The sequence below is a fragment of the Protobothrops mucrosquamatus genome, unplaced genomic scaffold, assembly GCF_001527695.2.
Source record: "Protobothrops mucrosquamatus isolate PMUCROS unplaced genomic scaffold, P.Mucros_1.0 scaffold655, whole genome shotgun sequence".
Classification (NCBI taxonomy): Eukaryota; Metazoa; Chordata; class Lepidosauria; order Squamata; family Viperidae; genus Protobothrops; species Protobothrops mucrosquamatus.
The window spans coordinates 323,749-338,184 of NW_015386944.1; the positions used below are offsets into that span (position 1 = coordinate 323,749).

Consider the following 14,436-nt stretch of genomic DNA (forward strand, 5'->3'; position numbering starts at 1 on the left):
CTCACACACACTTGGAGGCCTGCCAAGAGGCCAAGGGCCGTCTCTCAAGCACTGCCCCGGAGTAGCTCCAACCGTGTGCCTGTAAGTCTGATTTTTCCTACCCAGGTGCAGAGTCTTACATTTGTCACTGTTGAACTGCAAGGTTCAAGCCTTTCAGGATCTTTCTGGACCTTCTGCTGATCTTCTGAGGCTTTAGCATTCTCCTCCAGCTTCATATTGTCTGGCCATGTAAAGAGTTCCCCTCTGATCTCCAAGTCATTTTTAAAAACGTTGAAGAGCCGTTAGGCCAGGGTGGAGCCCTCAGATGCCCCCTGCCCGTCCCTGCTGCCATGGAAGGCTTGCGCTGCGGGATGGACACGCAGAAGGGCCAAGGAAGAGACTGATGGGGTCGTTGAAGGAGACCGTCTGCTGCGGCATTTCAGCGGAGTTCTCAGCAACTGGACCCTGATCCAAGACCCGAGGTCCACTCTGAACCCCGCCTGAATCCCTGCATCACCTTCCCAGCCCATAGGGTGGGCCACAATGCCCTCCCAAGTGGTGAGCAAAGCCACCGCTGCCACAGAAGGTGGCATGGCCTCGCTTCACCTCTGGCGGGGCCCGGTTGGGAGAGGCACCATGCCAGGGCAGGGTACTCCAGAGGGCTGTGGGCTCCGTCCCTGGCAGCTTTTGTGCCTTGGCTCCAGCGGGCAGGGGCAGCAGGGCTAGCCTCCCGTGCTGAGGACTCCACTTGTGGCGAGCAAGCCGGGCCGCTGCGGGCCAGGATGACATCAGCCGGCGGCCGTTGAGAGGCAGTTCGCGTGTCTCCACAGCAACCCAGGTCAACAGAGGATACGCCAAGCGCACAGGCGGCTAACCCAGGCCCTCGCCAAGAGCGCTTCGGCTGGCCGCCGGCCAAGGCAGAGCAGCCGGTGATGAAGGGAGGCCCCTCCCAAGAGGAGGCGGCCTGGGGCAGCCCCGCCTTGGCTGCCTTCCCCAGGTGGATTACCTGGCGGAGGCCCAGCCAACGGCTCCCTGGCCCCAAGCAGCCACAGCAGCACCGCTGGTGATGTGGCGCAGAGCAGGGCTGCCTCTGCTCAGCCTGTGCCCCCCCCGGCTCCTCCCCCCCGCCTGCCTGCCCAGAGATGCTTCCACCAGCAGCCGCCTCCCAAAGCTGCTGAACTCAGAAGTGGGGCTGAACGTCCCTGAGTCGGGGGGGGGAGGGGGCGGTGGGAGGGGGGCTTTGGGTGGCTTGCTGTCGCATCAGCCAGGGGGTGCCTAAAAGCTCCAAAGGAGGGCAGTCTGATGGTCAGGCATGTTGGTGTCCAGTTCCGAGTTTACTTTGCCCACAAACCATCCAGTCTGGTGCTGAGGCTTCAGTGCTCCCAGTGGCAGGAGGACTATCGTCTCCCACATTTGCAGAGGCTGGGCAAATGCCCCTGGCACCCGCCTGGGGAGAGCGGGACCTGGGCCCCACCTGACCTCTCTGCTCTTTGGGGCTGGGAAGAACTTGGCACCCAGAAGCCTCCCTGGCAGAAGGCGAAAGCCCGGATGGAGCAATCGGCAGCCCAAAGGGGTCAGGATTAGCTCCCCCTTGGCAGGAAGCCCTTGAGCCAGCCCTGGGTGCTGGGCCATCCCCTCCCAGATCTACGGTGACTCGGGGGGCCAGGAGGGCAGGGAGCTCCCTGGCATTCAGGAGGTCTGGCAGATGCTTTTGTGGCTGCAACGTCCCAAAGGGCTGGGCGCAAATTCTGCCAGAAAAAAAGGCGTCAGGCATAAGCAACTCTAGTGCCACCGTCTGTTCACCCCAGGTCTGCATGCCAGTCTCAGGCGGCCTCTCCCAAGCTCAGCTAAGCAGGATGAGTAGAGAGTTCAGTGCCTGGTCCCTGCAAAGGCCTCTTTCCCCAATTTGGGGGGCGGGGGGGCTTCCAAGGGTTTGGCTTCCCACAAATCTCCCTTTGGGGAACTCCTGCCCCCTCAGACCCCCAGCTCCTGGCCTTCCTTCCGCCTGGTCCTCTGCAGTTCTCCCTGCAAGCCAGGCAGCCCAGCTCCCCTCTCTCTCCTCAGCGCAGTTCCCTCCGGGGGTTGGCCTAAATCCCGGCTTCACTCCAAGGGGGCAGTTTCCAGTTTCCTTTCTTGGACTTCCTGGGCCACTGGCCTGTGGGTCAGGCCCAGGCCCCTCTGCCCCACGGCAAGGGAGCTCTGGGCATCAGGGGCCCAGCAAGACTTCTGTTCCATCAGCCCCTTATCCTGGCCTGCCCAAGGGGAGAGCCAGCGGAGGAAGGGGTTGCAGGAAGCTGCAGTGGCTCTCAGTTGGCAGGTGTGGAACTGTGGCCCAGGAGGCAGCTGTTCTGCCAGGCACCCGATCCAAAGCTTCCGATTCCTGAAGAGTTCCAGCCTGATGTCCTGCCCAGGATTGTGTCCAGCAGGGCCAAAAGAAATGAGCAGGGCCTGGACCCCCAACTCAGCTGCCAATGATGCAGACGGCTCTTGCCTCAGCCCTCCCGCTCCAGAGGCCCCCGTAGCTAGGAGGGGGTGCTGCATGGCTGGCATGTGACTGGGGGAGCCACCCCCAGCCTGGCCCTCGGGGGAACATTCCCAGCCCTTGCCCAGAGGGACCAGGGAGACCCGCAGGTGCTCACGTGTCCAACACTGGCACAACCACCGCCCGTCTGCAGCCCTCCAGCCCAGGGAGGGGCGTTGGGGGTGCTCCAGCTGAGTCAACGACATCCCTGGAGCGGCAGGACTCCAGAGGCCAGGCGGTGGCTGTCTCCTCTGGCCATCAAAGTGTCTGCGGTGGCAGCGGCAGCCAGCCAGGACATCACCACATGGGCCCACTTCCCTCCCTCTCTGGTCTGCATTTGTCTCGCTTCAGCCTCCGGGCCAGAACCAGATGCTTCTTCGCTCCGAGTTATGCAGGTTGGCAGAAGATCCCACTTGGCAGAGAGGCATGGAGGTGGCTTCCCTCCTGTTCGGCACCCAAGCCAGGCACAGGCCTTCGGAGGGGCTGGCTGCCCTGGCAGAAGCAGCCGGATTGCCACCTCCTGCAGCCAGCCCGCCTCCCTGCTCCCCCCGGCCTGGCCTTAGATGGGAAGAATGCCCAGCAGCAGGGCGGGCAGCAGCTGCAAAGAAGGACCACTTGCAGGAGGAAGTGTGGGGCAGGCGAAGGGAGGCTCTGGGGAAGGGGGCAGTCAGGTCACGGGGCTGGCTCTGCACTCATTTCCCTGGCGCCGGGAAGTGGGGGGGAAGACAAGCCAGGCTTCAGTTTTGCATTAGGAAGACGAACCGCTTGCAACAGAAGGGGATCCAGCAGGCAGCGGGCCAGACCCACACGCTCCTCTGCACAAACTGCCAACATTCAGGACATCTGCAAAGGATGAGGGCGCTCTCGGCCCCGGCCCCCAGCCCCCTGCTAGGTAAGGGAGGTGGCTCTCCCGGGGCCCCAGAGCCTAAAAGGGCCCTGCCCCCAGGGGAGAGAAGGCAGGGCCAGGGACGCACTAGGCTGGAGAGTGGGTGAGACAGGAGGGATCCCCAAAAGGCCCTTCTGAAATGCGGGAAAATGAGCCACAAGAATGACATCACCCTGCGAAAGTTCATGCAATATGCCCCCCCCCCGTGAACTGGCCAAGGGGGGTCAAATAGGAACTGGGGAGCAGAAACAGCCGAGAGGCAGAAGGTCACCCTGGCCCTTGACTGCTGCAGGGGCCCACGGTGGCGCTCGGCCTGGACAGAGCATTCCTTTAGACTGCAGGCTCCCACTGCACCCCTTGGTGAAGGGGGGGGGAAGCTCCCCACAGGAACCCCCCCCCAAGGGCTGCCTGTGAGCTCATCTGCCGAGAGGCTGCTTCCGGGGGGGGGTCACTCTTTCCAGGGGCAGAGCCTGGGCCAGCTGTGCTCCTTGCTCGGAGGATCCCAGGCGACTTACTGGCATTGCGCAAGACTCCCCCTCACCCTGCTGGCCTCCTCCCCATCGTGCCCCCCCTTCCCGTTGGCTGGCTGGGACAAGCACCGAGGTGAACCCCCCCTCCAGGTGGTGCTGACTCGCTGCCCTCCTGGCCGATGCGAGAGCAGCCTGGGGCCAAGCCAGACCCCCCCCCCGAGGGTCAAGTCTTCCAATCCCAGGACCCAGGCCGCCTCAGCTCTCCCCCCCCCAGGAGGGCTTTGGGGCCTGCAGGCCGTCTGGACCACCTGCCTCTTCCCAGTCAGTCGGGTGACAGGGCCTGGCCAAGCCAGGGCTTCTGGGATGGGCTTTGTGGTCCCGGGCGTCCTGAGGGGTCTCCTCCAAAGGGGTCGAAAAGGCAGGGGGGCTTTCAGTACAAGGACTCGACTTACCATTCAGTGACCGCTCAGTTACATCACTGAAAAAAGTGACTCAGGATCATTTTTCAGTTACCACTTTTGCAGCATCCCCACGGATGTGTGACCACGTTCGCATGCTTGGCAACCAACTCGTATTTATGACCGCTGCTGTGTCCCAAGGTCACGTGATCCCATTGTGACCTTCTGACATGCAAAGTCAACGGGGAAACCAGATTCACTTAACAACTGCAGTGATTCACTTAACCGTGGTAAGAAAAGTCATGGAATGGGACAAAAGTCACTCAACAAACGTCTCGCTTGGCAGCATAAATTTTGGACTCCATTGTGGTCGTACGTTGAGGACTCCCTGCATAGCCAGCAGAGTCACCCTGAAGGGAAGTGGGGTGCTTCAGCCTCAACCCAAGTTAACCCATCGCACGCGCCCTCTGCAGAGCCTGGTTTGATTGGAGGACCAGCTGAGGGGGGGGCTTTGTGGGAGGCCTGGGTCACCCCACTTGCTGCAAACAACCCCGCCCTCCCCTCTCCAGAACGGGACCCTCCCGTCCAGGCACCCCGAACAATGTCTTCCCCCAGTGGGAAACTGGGCTGTGAGTGGGAAGGCTCCCATTAAGCTCAGAGAGATCATTCACTGGGAGCAGGTTGGCAAAGGTGCCCCCCCCCCGAGGGAACTTAACACCCGGTGAAAGCATCCGGGTTGGGCCACCACGATGCAAAGAAGGTGCTGAGATTCTAGAAAGAGCGCAGAGAAGAGCAACAGAGGAGGCTGAAACGTGTGAAGAACGGGGGCCGGAACTGGGAATGGCCAGTCTAGAGAAAAGGACGAGGGGTGTGTGACGTGATAGCAGTCTTCTAGTGTCTGAGGGGCTGCCCCAAAGAAGGGGGGGGGCTCAAGCTATTCTCCAAAGTCCCAGAAGGCAGGACAAGAAGCAACGGGCGGACACTGAACAAAGAGAGAAGCAACCTGGAACTAAGGAGGAATTTCCTGACAGGGAGAACCACCTCCACTGTGATGGGAGCTCCAGAAGTTGTGGGTGCTCCAACCCTGAGTGTTTTTAAGAAGAGATTGGACCACCATTTGTCCAGAATGGCATAGGATCACCTGCTTGAGCAGGGGTTGGACTAGAAGACCTCCAGGGTCCCTTCCAAGTCTGTGATTCTGTTAAGAGTCAAGTAGGCAATCCAGAGGTTGATTCCGTCTCCAACACCTGGTGGGGGAACCTCTGAACCAGGCTAAAAGAGCCCCCTGCCTCTTCAGCGAGATTAGCGCTCCAGCCCCCCTCCCCCCCGACAGAAAAGAGATCCTGTGATCCAGCCCCGGAGGAGACTCCCAGGAACCACCACTCTGAGAAAGCCATTTATTAAGAGAGGCCGAATGGGCGAGGGGCGCTCCGGGGCTACAGCCTCCTCCTCCTCCTTGCAGCAGAGGCAGCCACCCTCCTCTGCACCTTCCACCAGGCTGAGGGTGTTGCGAGGACCCATTTCTGCCCGCGTGGGGCTAGGCACCGAGGAAGGGCCACCAGGGCTAACGCGCCCGCCCTTCTTTACGGCGAGGATGGTCTGGCACGGCACGGGGCTGCCTTGCTTCTCCCTTCCTCCAGAGGCCCCCACGCGCACCCTGGCTGCAGAGGTCCCGGGCCAGCAGAGACCCCAGCATTTCTAGGGCTGCAGGGGGCTCTCCCCCTGGCCTGTCTGCCCCCCAGGTCCTGGCTCACGTCCGTCCACACGGGGCCAAGAAGCCGGGCCCCGGGCGAGCCTCCTTTTCTCCCCGACATCCAAGGGCAGGACCCGACATCCAAGCAGCCCCGCCCAGCTGGGGGGGGGCTCTCTTCCCTGGGGAGGGGCGAGTCAGTCCTCGAACCACTTGCTCCTCTTGGCCGGCAGGGCGGCCTTGCCAGCCGCGCCCAGGATCCGCTGCTTGTACCGCTCCACCAGCTGCTCGAAACGAACCTCCGCCCGGCCACGTCCAGCCTTTCTCCTCTGGGGCCCCTGAGGACAACCACGGGCCAGGCTCAGAAGGCTGGGGGAGGGGGGGCACAGAGGCAGGTGGCTCTGCAGGGGAGGAGACCCCACCAACTCACCCGGGGGGCAGCTCTGGGCGCCTTCCGCTCTTTCGGCCCGGCCTTCTTCTTCTTCCTGGGAGGGGCCCCCTTCGCTTTGCCCTGGTCGCGATTCCTGCCGGGAGAGAAAGCCCCCCCCCGTCAGCCCAGAGAGCAGCACCAGGGGATTTCCATCCGGGGGGGGCAGGGGAGGGAGGGAGGGGCTCCAAGCTCCCGGGATGGCAAAGACCGAAGCGGGGGGGACAGGCCAGGGACCCGGGCGCTCCCTCAGCGGCTGGATCTACCTGATCTTGGGTCCCCAGTGGGAGGGGAGGGCCAGGACCCTCGGCCGCTTCGTGCCGTCCGGCAGCTCCACCCTCTCCTCCTCCGTGCGGGTCTGGAAGCCTGACCAGGAGACGGCTCCTTTGGGGGCCTGGAGGCTGGGCGGGGGCCCAGGACGCTTCCTCTTCTGCCCAATGTGCTCCGGTGGAGCCTGAGGGCCTCTGGGGGCCCCAGCCCTTCCTTTGGGCCCCGGGGCCTTCTTCAAGCCCCCGGGTGGCTTCCGAGGGGCCCCTGGCTGGCCGGTTCTGGGCGATGGCCCCTGACTTGCTGGCCCGGCAGCTGCTTGCTTCTTCCTCAGGTTTTGCTGCACGAGGGGGAGAAGCGTCACCTGGCAGCCAGGGACCAATTCCACACACACACACACACACACACACACACACACACACCCTGGGCAGGGAGAGCCACCTCTGCACAACAGGCCAGCTGCCTCCCACTACCGGTCACAGCTCTCCAGCCAGGGGCCACCTTGTGCTGCTGACCGGCTTCTGGAGTGGCCGGCTCCTCCCGCAGCCCTGGTCAGACTCTCACCAGGGACGCCACAGCCGGACGCGCTTTCCTCCTCCAGCAGTTCAGGATGCAAACCTGAGGAGTTCCCCCCCACGAGACCCCCGGGGGCACCCCAAGGAGTCTGCTGGAGCCAGCAGGGAGGGACTGGCGCCTGCCCGGGGGAAGGTCTCAGCTCCGCAGTCATGGGGGGGGTGCCGGATGCCCTACCCGGCTGCGTTCGGTGCGCTGCTCCCTCAGCTTCAACTTCCGCCCGTCCTCCAGGGAGAACTCCACAATAGGCCGCTGGGAAGAGAAACAGCCCCACTTGGGCCCCAAAGCAGATGCCAAGGGGCGCCCAGACTTCTGCCCTCCTGCTCGTGGGGGGCCTCCCTCCGACTCCCTGCCTGGTTCCCTCCGTGGGGTGCCCAGAAATCCCCAGGCCCGGGCCCCTCTGGCCTTGCTTCCCTCTGCAAATGCCCCCCCCCCGAGTCTTGGGGTGCCCAGTCGGGCAAGGGAGACGCAAAGAGGAAGGACGCAGGGACTCCAAGGACCCCAGGCGGGCTGCCGGGCCAAGCCAGAACCGGCCCTGTGGCGCTGCTGCCCCTGGAGAACCTGACCTCCGCTGGGGGTCTCCCCTCGACCGGCCGGGGAAGAGACTCACCTTCTGGTCCCCAAAGAGCCGGGGGTTGTTGTTGACCTGGCGCAGGGCCAGCAGGGCGTGCTGGTGCTGCTGGAACTCCACGAAGGCGTACCCCAGGGACTGGCCCCGGCCCTTCAGCTCCCGCATCACCCGGCACTGGGGAGGGGGGGAGGACAGGCAGCAGTCGGGCACCCCGTGGAGGCTGGCCGGAGCCACCCAGAGGCCAAAGGCCGATTCCGGGCCTGTGGGGCCCAAAGGCTCCTCCGGAGCTCAGCACACAAAGCAGCAACTTCACTGCCACAAGAGACTTTGCCTGCCCAGAAGGGCCACGGGGAGCCCCGAGATCCCTCAGGGGGGGCTTCGCTTCAGACATCAGGAACCCCAAGGAGCTTCCGGGATTGGGGTCACGGAGACCCCTGACCCGGGATGGCTTTGGAATCCGAGAACCGCAGCCGTTCCGGAGAACTAGCAGCTCAGGAGCTTTCGGATGAGAAATGCTCGGGACAGCCCCCTCCCGGCGCATCCCCCCCCCGGTGGGCTCCTGGCTCAGACATGGAGTGGCCCCACCCTGCAGAAGCGGAGAAGAGACTGGGGGGGGGAGCCCAGAGACCCCCACTCTCCACTCTGGGCTTGCTCAGCTCCGGAGCACCAACCGCTTCCACTCCGATTTCTTGGGCTCCGGAAGCAGCGCTGGGGATCTGCAGTTCTTGCCCAGCTCCCCGGGAGGAGGAGGGCGCCTGGGCAGAGACCCGGTCCCGGCAGCGGGAGGGCGAGGCCCCCAGAGAGGCTGGGCCAGGCTCACCTCCTTGATCCTGGCACCGGCCGTGCCCTCCGCCGCCTGCAGCATGGTCTTCCGCAGGGCGGCCTCATCCACCCTCTTGGGCAGGTTGTGGACGCAGAGCCTCGTCTGGGACACAAAGACGTTCTGGTCCTTCAGCTTCTGCCGCTTCAGCTCCTCAAACTGGGAGGGAGGGAGGGGGGCCGTCAGAGCCCTGCCCGTCTTCCCCCAGCCCGGCCACCCACCGCCAAGTGCTGCTCTGGGCCCCCCCCGGTCCAAGCCCCTGCGGAGAGTCCAGCCACCGGGAGCCTGGCAGAGAGCAGCTTTCGTGGGTGGCCAAGGGAGAACCAGGGAGCCAGGAGGGCACTTAATCCCAGCGGGGGGACGGCACCTCCCCATCGGAAACCGTCCTGTCTCCACCCCGATTCGGGCTCTGCGGGCTGAGTGGCAGAGAAGAAGCCAGCTGCCTCCCGATGCCCCCCCTTTGACATCAACGCATCAGAGGGCATCGGTCATCCAGCCCCGGCCCCAGCAGAGGCTCTCAACAGCGAGGGCAGCCTTCAGAGGCCCCGGGCGGCCGAGCGTCTTGCGGGGCCCCTCAACAGCAGCCGGCAAGCGCAGACTGACGCTCCCCCCCCCAAACTGGCGCAGGAGGGCCACTCACCCGGGCCCTTTTGGCCAGGTCAGCATCACTGACCCCCTCCGCCGCTTTCGTGCCGGCCCGGATCACTGCGGAGGGAAAGGGAGGGTGAGGCCGGCCGGAGAGGACGGGGCCTTCACGGGTCACAGGCCGGCCAGAGGGTTAGGCTTGTGGTCCCCGGAGGGCTTCTCCCCCGGCAGGGCTGGGTCCAGAGGTCCCGGGGACGAGGGAGGGAGGGAGGGGCCCACTCACAGCCTTCCCGGGCCAGGTAGAGGTTGCGGGTGCCAGTCGGCTTCTGGGCCTTTGTGCTCCGCAGCTGCTGGGCTTCCTCACGGCTGACGGCCAGGTCCACCCGGAGACGGCGGCCCCCCAGATGGAGCCCCCGAGCCTTCCAGGGAGGAGAAAAGACGGTGAGAGGGAGGCGTCCTGGGGAGGGGCTCCCCCCTGCCATCACCCCACAGCCTCCTGCTCTCACCTCGCTCTCCTCCTGTGCCATCTGCAGGCATTTCTGGGCAGCTTCCTGGGTGGCAAACTGGGCAAAGGCACAGCCTGAGGAGGGCAAAAGGGGGGGGGGAAGGCGATTGGAGGAAAGAAGCCAAGAAAAGATGGGGGGGGGCTTCTGAATGGCCACTGCAGGTGAGGGGGAGGCAAGGAAAAGATCAATTTTGGCCCTTGTTCTTATGCCTCCCGCAGAGGAACGGGGGGCCAAAGGGGTGTGGGTGCCTCCCCCCCGGCCGAGTGAGGACGGGGTCTGCAAGCCCCACTCACCCTTGGAGTGCTCCGTGTCAGGGTGCAAGACAATCCGGACATACTTCAGGTCCCCAAACTGCTCCAGCAGCTCCCCCAGCTCCTCCTCTTCCGTGTCAAAGGACAGGTTCCTGGGGGGAAGCAGAGGAGGCTCCCTCCACACCTGTCCCCACACCCCGGGGGGCGGAGGGGGGCAGCCAGGTCCGCCTGGCACAGGGTCCGTGCTGATACCAAGTGTGGCCGGGGCCCCCAGGCAGGAGCACCTCAGGAGCCCTCCCCGGAAATGAGGCAACAGCCCTCCAGCCCCCAGGGAGGCACCCAGCACCCTCCCCCCGCGGACCCACCTGAGGAAGACAGTCCGGCCCTCTGCGACATCCGAGCGGTGCTGCTTCTGCTCTGGGGCAGGCCCCTCTCCTGCAGAGACCAGGGGAGACCCAATCAGCCAGTGTCAGAGATGCCAGAGCCATGGGTGCGAAAACTCCGAGGGGGGGGGGAAGCAGGTATCACCCCTCCCTCTGCTGAGACTCTCCCCAGAGGCCTCCGGGTCTGGCAAGGCGGCCCTCGGGAGAAGCAGAAGCCTCTGGGAAGCCATCGGAGGAGATAACCGAACAGAAGCTGAGCAACAGCGGAATCCCCTCGGAGGACCCCCGTCGCCCTTTGGCCTAACGTAGGGAGTCCTTGACCTACAGCCGTTCGCTTAGTGACCATTTAGAGTTACAAGGGCACTGAAAAAGGTGACCTGTGACCCTTTTTCACACTTATGACCGTTGCATCATCCCTGCGGTCACGTGATCCAGAAGGGTCATGAGACAAAACTCACTTAACGACTCTCCTGTTTAGCAACAGAAATGTTGGGCTCAGCTGTGGTCATGTCAAGGACTACCTGTACGGGGTCTTCTCCTGCTGCTTCAAGGTGGGCAGAGTCTCCTCATCCAGTCCCTCCAAAGCGACTGAACCAACCTCCTCCTCCTTCCTCCTCTTCCTCAGCACTCTTCTCCTCCTCTTCCTCTTCGGAACTCCCAGCCTCGTCCGGCTCCTCCTCCTCCGGCTCCTCCTCCTCCTCCTCCGTGGAGCCGACTTCCTGCTCTCCGTCCTCGCTATCCGCGGAGGGCGTTTGGGGCTCGGGGTCCCTGCGAGGAGCAGAGGCCAGTCAGGGGGGACCAGCAAGGGGGTGTTTCTGGGAGGCAAAACCGAGGGGGGGGGGGGCTGGGCTGCTGGCTTTGGGCAGGAAGAGGAAGCTGCAGAGCTTGGCAACTGCCCACTGCTCTCCAGAGGGCAGCCCCAGCTGGCCACAAGCACCCAGGCTTCCGCCACAAGCAAACCCATTCCCCAGCTTCCCTGCGGCTCACCTGCCGCGTCTTCCTGGCCCTGCAGAGGCCGGTCTTCCTCCTTTTTCTTCCCTCCCGTCTGCGCCTTCCTGCTGGGCTCTCTTCTCTGAGGACGGACAGGGCAGGGAGAAGGTGAGGAGATGTTCTGAACCAGACCCTCAGGTCAAACCAGAGTGGGGCTTATTTGGTCACAGCAACATGTGAAGCCAGCCACTCCAAAATCTGGCTGCAAAAACCCCGTGGAAAGTCTTTTTACAGTAAAAAGAGGTGAAATCTTGGAGGGCAGAAAAGCCCCCCCCAAGCCCCTGAAATTGCCCACCCCAATTCACACAAGTCGGCCACTCACCGTCAGGGACACCTTCTGCCTGCGCAGCCTGGTACTTCTCCCGGGCCACCGCCCAATCCACAGCCACCGGACGCTCTGCAGGGAGTAAGGGGAAGGCTGAGGCTGGCTGGAGTGAGAGGCCCCAGACTCAGGTGAGGCTTACATGGGAGGACAAAAAGGTCACCCACCTCTTTGCCTGCTTTTAAAAACCTGACACGCCTCCCTCCACCTTCAGGCCTGCCCTGCTTAACTGCCAGGATGGCACGGGTCACTGCAGTGGAGGAAAGGGGTCTAAATAGATCAGATGGAGGCTACTGCACTCTTTCCCCAGATGACCAGGGTCATCCCCAGCTCCCCTCCTTGCCCACAGACCCACACTGACCCTGCATGAGGCAAAGCCCTCTGCAAGTCCATTTAGACCAAAAATAGAAGTCTCCGCACTGCCACACAGCACGGCCCAGGGGAAACTGCAGCCTAGAGCAGTGGTGGCGAACCTATGGCACGGGTGCCAGAGGCGGCACTCAGAGCCCTCTCTGTGGGCATGTGCGCCATCGCCCCATTCCTAGGCCTTCAGCTGGGTTTTATAAAACCTTTTCACTTTAGGCCTCCGCCGCCGTGTGCAAAAAAAAAAAAGTTCAATCAGTCAATTTCAACTTCTCGTGGGGAAAAAAAGATCTTGCAAAGTTGGAATTGATTGAACTTTTTAGTCCCACCCAGTCTGCCGTTATCACCGCAGCCACGCCCACCCAATGGGCCACACCCACCCAATGTGCCACGCCCACCCGGCACCCGACGATGCATAAGTGGGTTTTGGGCTGCAGTTTGGGCACTCGGTCTGTAAAAGGTTTGCCATCACCGGCCTAGAGAAACCCCAGCTTTCCCTCCTCAATCAGGGATGCGCACCCAATTTGGCCTAACCATGGAAATTGCTCGGGTACAGGGACTGGAACCTGCCCAGCTTCCCCAGATCCCCAGGAATTCCTGTCTTGCAGCCCTCAATTTCTGTAAAAACCCTGGCGTTTCCAGTGCTTGAGGTTCCTCCTTCCCATAAAGCAACATGGTTCTTCCCCTCAATATTCAGCCTGGGCTGCTTTTATATCCGGGACACCTTTGTGCCGTCGGCGCTCAGCCCTGCACAGAAGCGAAGACTGTGTGCGCAGACACAGAGGCAATTCTTCCCCCGAGGCTGGTGTCTGCCGAGCCACAGCTGGTCCCCCCCCTGCTCCTCTGGGAGCATCTCAGCACGAGAGGACGGATTCCCACCCAAATCCTGCTGGCCTGAACAGGTTGCAGGGACTCACCTTTGATCTCCTTCATGTTCATCCCCTTCAGGGCTTTTCCCGCTTCCAGGACATTCCTGAACTGCACAAAGGCGAAGCCGCGCAGCTTTCCATCTGGAAGGGAAGATCAAGGCGTTCACACATTCCCCAGGCCAGCTTCTTCCCCACATCGCAGGAACTGCAGCTTCTGCCCTTCAGAGGGAGGGGGACAAAGCAGCCCCTCGCCCAGAGCAGTCTCCTGGATTCTCCCACTCCATATACGATGGGAGGGAGAGAGTCCACCAACAGCCGTCACCCCTGACCTGCAGAAGGAAAGGCTGCCAAGGGAGGAGCCTTGGGGAGGGGGATGGCAGTGCAGCCCCTGCCCACCTACCTGGTTTCCTGGGCAGGGAGGCTTCCAGGACGGTCCCAAAGGGAGCAAAGGCGCTCTTCAGGTCGCCCTCGGTGCACTGGGGGGGGGGAGAAGCAAAAGGGCAGCCCGGGCTCAGGCAGCGGCTCGGCCTTCGGCTGGCCACGGGGAGCTCCGAGCGGGGGGGGGAAGAGCCAGGCGGCCGCCCCCTCCCAGGCCGGGGAACAGACGCCCCCCCCGCCCGGCGCCCCCTCCTACCTTGAAGCTGAGGTTGCGGACGATCAGCCGGGCCTTCTTGGGGGGCCCCCTGGCCTTGGGGGGCTGCTGCGCCGGCGGGGGCGCCTCCGGGGGGGCCTCTGGGGGAGAGAGCCGCGGGGCGCGTGAGGGGGGCCCAGGGCAGGGATCCCTCCCGCCTCCCGCCCCCCCCGCAACCCCCCCGCCGCTCACCTGCGCCGCCTCCGCCTCCCGCCCTGCGCCGCTTCGGCCGCGCCAACGCCAGGCTGACCCGGCGGCCGCCGAAGGTGCGGATCTCGCGCAGGGCCCGCTGCGCATCCTCCGGCAGGGAGAAGCAGACGAAGCCCAGCCCGGTGCACGCCTCGCCGCCTGCAACGACCGCGCCGCCCGTCAGGACCCGTGTGTGGGGGGGGCGCCCTCCTCCCCCGCCACCGCCACCGTCCTTCCCCCCCGCACTCACCGGGCGCCGTCACGGCCACCGCCCGCCGCACCGGCCCCACCTGCCCGAACTCCCGCTCCAGTTGGGCGGCGCGGGCCGAGGGGGGCAGCCCCCGCACCAGCACCGTCCGCCCCGTCCCGCCGGGGGGGCACGCGTGAGGACCGGGCGCCGCCATCTTGCGCCTCCCGGAAACAGTCGGCTGGCCGGCCGGAAGCGCGGGCGCCCCCTCCAGGCGCGGCGGGGAAGGGCGAGTCCGCCGGGTGGCGCGAGTGCGCATGCCCGGGGCGGGCGGGGCTTTCCTCCCCTGTCTGCCTCTGTGGGGCGGGGCTCCCCGATCGGTCCGTGCGCAGCCCCCGCGAGTGGGGCGGGGCCCGCCGGCAGGGGCGGGGCCCGGGTCCGCGGGTCAGCCAAGAGGTACCGGGGGGGGGCGGGGGAGGTAGGCTGCGAACACAGCGGTTTTGTCCCAACCTTCGCCGGGGATGGCTCGGACTGGCGCTTCTCTTCGGCTCCCGCCCC

The 14,436-nt window shown here is 64.3% G+C and overlaps 1 protein-coding gene across 1 annotated transcript; it reads right to left on the reverse strand.

Moving 5' to 3' along the window:
- Nucleotides 1-6,141: 6,141 nt before the first annotated feature.
- Nucleotides 6,142-14,095, reverse strand: RBM28 (RNA binding motif protein 28). The gene is made up of 17 exons (XM_029284494.1): nt 13,942-14,095; nt 13,695-13,850; nt 13,506-13,603; nt 13,272-13,347; nt 12,920-13,012; nt 11,640-11,714; nt 10,310-10,379; nt 9,987-10,096; nt 9,694-9,767; nt 9,471-9,606; nt 9,243-9,307; nt 8,603-8,761; nt 7,822-7,956; nt 7,389-7,463; nt 6,638-6,978; nt 6,367-6,468; nt 6,142-6,304 (listed from the first exon to the last, which is right to left on the reverse strand). The coding sequence occupies exons 1-17, from the start codon at nt 14,093-14,095 to the stop codon at nt 6,142-6,144; spliced, it is 2,082 nt and encodes a 693-aa protein (XP_029140327.1).
- Nucleotides 14,096-14,436: the final 341 nt, after the last annotated feature.